Genomic DNA, 7133 nt, shown 5'->3' with positions numbered 1-7133 from the left:
GGGGGAACGAGGAGGTGTCGGGGGGCCGCTTGAGTGCCGTGACTGGGCCGGTCCTCCTCCTCTCCCTTCAGTTGGAGGGGTGGGGGCGGTCATCCTGTCCCATCCAAGGGCTCGAGGGCTCAGGGGTTCAGGGGCTCAGGGGCACTAGGGCGTGGTCGCCTGGGCAACTGTGGGTGGGAGTCAGGTGACCTGTTGGTCCGTGCGCTGGTGAGAGTTTTTCGGGATGTCCGCAGCACCTCGAATCGCCCTACTTTCCACACCCACCGCGGCCACGCAGCAAAGTGCGCGGGCGTGCAGTCGGCGTAGTTAGATAAGGTTTTCTCAGAGCTTTCGAAAGGCGCCGGTTTTGAAGACTTTACGCAAGTAGTCAAGAATCGGCTTCCTGTAGCGTTTGTTATTTAGGGATATTAGAAAAGAGGAAGTAGGCAGATACCGGACAGTATTGCGTTTATTTCTTGTCATGTCTGTTCAATGAGGAAGAATGATACCGGAAGGTATCGCGCAGGGTTAGGGCTAGGTGTTATACCCCACCATTGGTGGGGTCGTTGTTTGTATGTAGATAAAATAAGGCTGCCCCACCATGGATGGTGGGATATCTCCCACCACTGCAGTTGCTGCTTGCAACTACCAGAGGACTACAACCTGACTTTTCCCCGAATACATGGCATTTGCCCTCTTTTCCCAGCATACGGCTCTTTTCCGTATCAAAGAAGACATTGAGGTAGAAACTGGAAGAAAGGAAATCCTTCATCACCGACATACCATTCCCAACACCACAACAAAACCAGCCCATGGCATGTCGTCTCTTCCACAACTGTAGCATGTACGCGGCATGCACTGGCGCAACGATGCCATTGAAGAAGTCCCTCCGAAACCTCTGGAACTCAAAGGACTTATCCGCGTCACGGCCGGGAAACTCGCAGCGCAGACACCGCTGAACGGCGTACCCATAGGAGTGGCCCTGTCTGATTGCCGGTCGACGAGGTCATCCAGCGCGACTTCATCCATCTCCGAGTTTGTACTTCCATGTTGTTTTTTGGTGACGGATTGCCTCGATCGTGTTGTTGAGACAGAGCTCAGTGAGCAACACGCCGAGGGCGAAGAGGATCTTGTTGGGGGTAAACCTTGGAAACTGTACAGGGGCTGCTGTTGTTTCGGTGCCCTGAGTGTTCGCGGGATGATTGCTAAGGGGTGTAGGTTGCGGGATTGTAGATTTGCTAGGGCACGACACAGCTACGGGTGGTTGTCTTATTGGTGCAGGACGGAGTGACGTGTCCAAACGCATGCCGAGATGGATGGCCTCGAATGCCTGCCATGGGGAGTCGCCTTATTTCAGCCAGGGGGTGCGGCAGAGATATAGAACCGCCCAACTTGCGGCAGCGGCACTGGAGAACCTATCACGCCTGGATAAAACGGGCGTCAGCTGCGATGTATATGCCAGATTGTCGCGGAGCGACTGAAATCTGGTATGCTCCTCTCCTGGAGGCAGAACGCATTTGAGGATCAATCTTCTTTTTTGCTGCCTCTGTGCCCCTTTGCTCTTCACAATGAATGAGGCCTCGTGATACTGACTCGGCTGTGCCCATGAAGCGGCAAAGACAAATGACTGGTACTGACGGTGTGACCGAAGTGAGAACAACCCCTTGAGAGTCACTTTCTGCGACGAAGGGTGACAGTTAGCATCATCCGCATTTCTCATAAATAGTCAACTGCAGCGTCAGGCTCTGGAACTATGTCGACAACTGCTGGTCGTACCTGTGCTCGTTGGTTCTGCGCCACTCCAGATGTCTCCATCCTGTACGGAAACTTCACATTCATCTTCATCTTCATCTTCATGTTCCGGCTGCAGGATGCCCAGGAATAGTAGGCGGAACCGATCGGCGGAGCTGTCTAATAGACCCGGGCTCATTTGGTTTCTGTCGTATCTGGGCAGTCTCCAGCTAAACCCATAACCCAGCAAGCAGCTCACGCTTCCAGCATGTTGATAGGTCGCATGAAAAAGCCTCATTCCTGCTGAGGGACAGACACCGATGCGACGTTGTTCTCTGTCCAATATAGAAATGACAGCGCATCTCGAGTCGCAGTATACAGGTGCTGCATCCAGGTCAATGCATGACACTCGGCTTGACAGACTCCTCCAACTCTACGAGCAACCAATGGACGGCTCCCGGCCAGCGTCTTGTCCCCTGTGTTACGAAGAGTCCACTCTCAGCTCAACCCTCGAGCACCTGGCAAGGCACATGGAAGAGCTCTCGTTGCTGGCTCTGCCTCAGCCGAAGGTAGACGCGATACCGACACAGAAGCTGCCGCTCTTTCTGGAAACATATCTCATTCGCTGTCAACCTGGAGAGTGCCAGCCAGTGTCCGAGGAACTTTACGACAGCGGCAAGAGCTCCTGGGGGGGAAAAGCATCCCCAGACGATGTCAACGATAGCAGAACTCGCGGTGCTGCACATTTGCGAGGGCCGCTATGACTTCGCGGCGCCGTTAGTTGCGAGAGCGCTGGCGCTCAGGCGGGAAGTCCCAGGCGATGAGCATCCGGATACGATCGACACGATGGGATTGGCCAGGTTGATATACTATCAACAAGGCAGACTTGTTGAAGCCAATATATTGTTCGCCAAGGAGCAGAATCAACGAAACAGAGCCCTTGGTCCGCAGCATCCGGACACAATAGCAACCTGGTCATTCATGGGCTTGATACACAAGCAGAAGGGGAGACAATACGAAGCTTACATAAAAGCTGCTGCGTCGATGAAGAAAGCTGTAGAGGCCTTGGGGAAGTACATAAAGTAACGACAGACATAGGACGGATTCTTGCAAAAGTGTACCCCGGCGGGTCCTTGAAGACGAGCAAAGAGGCAGGGATCACATCAAGACTGTGGCATGAACGTTCGCTGCTGCAGCTTCGCATGGTTTTCGGTCGAAACCATCCGCACTTTCTTAGGGTGATGGCGAACTTGACTGGCATATGGCATGACTTAGGTCAGAAAAGCGATGCCATTGCCTGGCAATCGACTGTGTGCAACGGCAGCGCATGGTATTAGGGACCGCACATCGAGGCACGCAAGTCACAGAGGAGCTTCTGAAGGGCTGGAAAGTCGTCGCATAGGTCATTTAATTTAGGCTGGGGAGAGTGCTCATTGTTCTTCGGTCGACTATCTAAGGTATGCTAGGCCTGGGCAGTCCTCCATCATATGGTAGAGGTACCTACATGTAGTTGGAGATCATCTCTCAACGCTCATTCCATTCTTTCCTAAATCGCATTCCACAGGGATATGACACCATCCTTGTTATCATACCTCGGCGTCCTGCCGTAGTTGTGCTAGACAGTCAGATTAGGTTCTGTTCCTGTTTCTTCGCCCTAGCCCTGGGCGCCTGGCTGGTGCTTGAGGTTCGGTGTTTCTCAAGAGATACCAACAGACTGGAAGCGATAATTCTCGGGCAATCTTGGTTCCATACCACGCCACCGAGAACGAAGGATGGCATGACGCGGCACTCTATTGGAGGTGACGGCTTGACCTCAGCGGCTCAGCCGCGTTGATGGAGCGTAAGAGAAAGGCACGATACAAGAAACCAAGCGGTGAGTAGAGGTTGCGGCGCCCCTTGACCGACGCCATGAGCATTAGATGCTAGTGTGGATGATGCGCGGCAGAATGGTTGGGATGCGGGACGCGAGGACGGTGTCAAAGGAAGGGGCAGCAACGTGGTTCGGAGTTCCGCTATGCCGGCAGGCCCAGTTTTTCCCGGTTTTGATCCCGCCCCCAGCGCGAGCGGCCCAGGATGATGTTGCCTTGATTCCGGGTTTTGTTGATGCGGCATGCAGGGGCCCGATCCTGATTGACAGCGTTTAAACAGGACAGGCAGGCGCTTTGCTCTCTGAGCGTGGCCATTCTTTCCATACGTAATCATTGAACTTAATCCAACAAACAGCAAAACCAGGAATCATCATCTCGAGCATGGAAAGCCTGTATTCAACTCGATGGTCAGAACAGATGAACAAAGAGGGAAGAAGGTGAAGCTTGAAAGGTCTCTCGAATGCTCGGCGGCTCCCGCCGCCTTGGACTCAACACGCCGCGTTGTTGCTCACGTCGATCATTTCTGTTTCAGATTCATTGGTCACTGTCCTCAGCTCAGCCCTGCAGCAAGATATCGTTCTTGGTGTGCGCTCAGCTCAGCTGGGCCAAATGATGTCGACCAAACAGGCAGGTTAGTACAGTAGTTACAGGCTCCCTAAGGTACCTTGATTACTGTAGGTAAGGTACAATATCTACGCACCTAGAGGCTCACTTGTTCGCCGCGCAACGATCTGTGTCTGGGCAAGTTCCAGGATGTCTACATTCGAGAAAAGCCTCCTTGCGACGAAACTTTCCTGTGGGACATTTGGATCATTTTGATTTTCGATAATTACCACTAAAATCCACAAAAAGCTGTGACTCAAGTTCCACAGCATGGGCAATTGTTCTGACCGTTCCAACCCGCGCCTACCCGGCCTGTGGTTATAAGATTGGCGCAAGCGATGCTGCTAATGCTGCAAGCTTTGAGGTCTTGTAGTCACGACCAGTAACCAGGGCAGTTATGTCGGTTAGACTGTGAGGGAAGAATTCGACGACGGCAATGTCAGAGGGCCAACAAGATTCCCAGACCAGCAATCATGATGTTCAGGATCGCTGTTAACCTATTACTTGCAATGGTCTTTCCGTATTCCTGAATATGCTAACATCATCACTCGAATGCTGCCAGGATGAACTCCATCCCTTGGGTCAGAGGCAGAACCATCTAATTGCTTGAGATGCCAGCAATAACAACCTACAGTTGGACAAGCTTCAAGTGTCCTAGGGGACTTTCTCCCATTGGGCCGAGAAATAAGCGGACGGCAGCGGCATGCAGCCAATAGTCTGCGGAATCTACCTCTACCTTCCCTTATATTTAGCAACGAGACGCGGCTCGGGACCGACTACACAAGGACTTCTTCCCTAGCCCGATATGCAGCTTCATTGAGAAAGCCAAGCCCGCCGTCCCGCTCTCAGGGTGGCTCGCAAACTTTCAAGCCTCGACGGAATACGATCCGATTCTCGATGCAATCGATGGAAGTCATTTTCGCCCGCACGCAATTTAACTACTGGTTCATTGATTGTGTTTTACCTTTGCAGGTCACACTGACTGAAATGAAAGCAACGCTCCCTCAACGCCGAGGGCGGGAAGACCCAGCATCCACAGCATGGCAGTGTCACAGCTGGCCTGGGTGCAGAAGCGAGAAGAAGCAGTACCGCCCTTTGACTTCTGCCGTCTATGCATGCCAGATTAAGTTTGCTTTACGCACCTTCGGGTACGTACATGTAGCGTTAATGCGGGCCATTTGGTCCATTGGTTGACCCCCGACCTGCCGCCACCAGGCGTGTCACATGAGCCGGGTGAGTGTCTCTCCCAGGAAAACTCTCCGTTGTTCTTGGCTGGCTCCAGTCATCACCTCCGGGTCCGATTTCCGACGCCAAGTCAATGCCCAGAGCGCTCCTGTGTCACCCGAACCCAAGCTCTCGGGATGCTCGGGCGTAACCTAGCTCCCTTGGCCTCATCTGACGATGACAGCTGCCCGACCCCCCTGCGCGCTCGCCGAGTGCTGGAGACCGGGATCGAGGTGTCTCACGGGGCAGGATTGAGGACGAGAATCACGGCCCAGTCAGCGAGAAGTATTCAAGACAGGGATTAGCATCATCCGTTTGGCTCGTTCATATCGAGTCCGAGATAGGACATGCGTCGACCTCCAAGAGCTTCCACCGCACAACGACAAGTCGCTTGAGGAGAACCAACCGTGTCCATGTGTTCACGAGCTGATCATGCGTCGAAAGACCAAGTACCTAGCAGTAATGAATTGCCAGGGCCGTCTGGTCCATGGGCTTAGAGGCGAACGACGTCTCCATTTATTTTCATTTCAATGTTATATCGGTAGGGCAGAGTCCCGCAAGGGGGGGTCGCAGCCGGAAAGAACGACACCTTGAGCGTGGCATTCCGTCCCGAGGCAACCAAAGCCGTGGTACCCACCGTGACATCGAGCGCTGTCGTACAGCATTATACCCTGTCCCGTAAGCCGAGTCGACTGCCGTTTTGGGTCTTGCCCTGAGAATGGACCCTGTGGATTCCAGAACATAGTCGACCACTCACTTGTAGGTAGCCAGTGTATCTGCGCCGGCTGCCCAGTCGCTCGAGTGCTGAAACGGCAGCCCCTATCCGAACATCTTTACCTATAGTCAGCCGACCCCCTGCCCCGGGAGGGCCCGTCAAGACCACCCTTGTTCTGCATGTCATGTCCATTAGATGTATGCTCATTGCCTCCCCGTGGTGTATTCAGGCAAATTGTGAAGCAGATGTTTTTACTGGATGAATGTTCGGCCACCACGACACGTTTACTGCGACGGCAAGCTACCTTACACTAGGTACCTTACCTACCTGACAAGTCCCACAAACCCTCTAGGGCCCCTGAACAACATTTACATCTAACTTTCTACAGCCCACGTATCTTTCCCCTGCCAAGAGCTTGCGCATTCAGCCACGAGGATCTTGTCAGTCAGCCTTCGTGCAGCAACCCTGCCGCCGAACGAGAGACAGAGCCGGGATCGGTACCGTATGCACACACTTACACACACTTCCCCCAGCTGCCCGCGTTTGCCCCTTTTCATGTACAGACATGCTTCAGACAGGCGCCTAAAACACCGGCAGGAAGACTGCTAGCAATTTGTGCCGGCCAAGCCAATACTTCCTATAGGGCCGATGGCGTTAATGGTTTGCTCCAATAATATCTATTCCCCAATCCGGAAGCGTCGTGGAGGGAGAAGACGGGAATTCTCAAGCCTCACTTGTGCAGTACTACTCATATTAAGGTACTCGTTTTTGGCAGAAGCATGCAGAACTATTGACCTCGGCTACAACCTTCCGCGCCTTCGTGGTCAAGGCGAGTTTTCGTACCAGAGACCAGTCCACAGATACCGTCCGTGAACGTTTAGACCTTACAGCTGAGGCTTCACATGGCTTGCTTTACTGAGCCTGGTCGGGTTATCAGAGGTCACAATCAACTCTGCCGCGCCTCCGGACACGACTTTGAACCCCTAGCCTCGTTGGGATGGGGGGAAAGGAGC

At 53.4% G+C, this 7133-nt stretch overlaps 1 protein-coding gene across 1 annotated transcript; it reads right to left on the bottom strand.

Annotated features, from left to right (window-relative positions):
* Positions 1 to 606: 606 nt before the first annotated feature.
* Positions 607 to 1559, bottom strand: N657DRAFT_648920 (uncharacterized protein). The gene has a single exon (XM_062793617.1). It carries the CDS (start codon positions 1283 to 1285, stop codon positions 1001 to 1003), a length of 285 nt encoding a protein of 94 aa, XP_062644511.1. The 5' UTR covers positions 1286 to 1559; the 3' UTR covers positions 607 to 1000.
* Between the last annotated feature and the right edge of the window lie 5574 nt (positions 1560 to 7133).

This window comes from Parathielavia appendiculata (assembly GCF_033297405.1).
Source record: "Parathielavia appendiculata strain CBS 731.68 unplaced genomic scaffold N657scaffold_15, whole genome shotgun sequence".
Classification (NCBI taxonomy): Eukaryota; Fungi; Ascomycota; class Sordariomycetes; order Sordariales; family Chaetomiaceae; genus Parathielavia; species Parathielavia appendiculata.
Note: the sequence above shows the minus strand (reverse complement) of the source record. Positions and strands in the feature narration are given on the sequence as shown.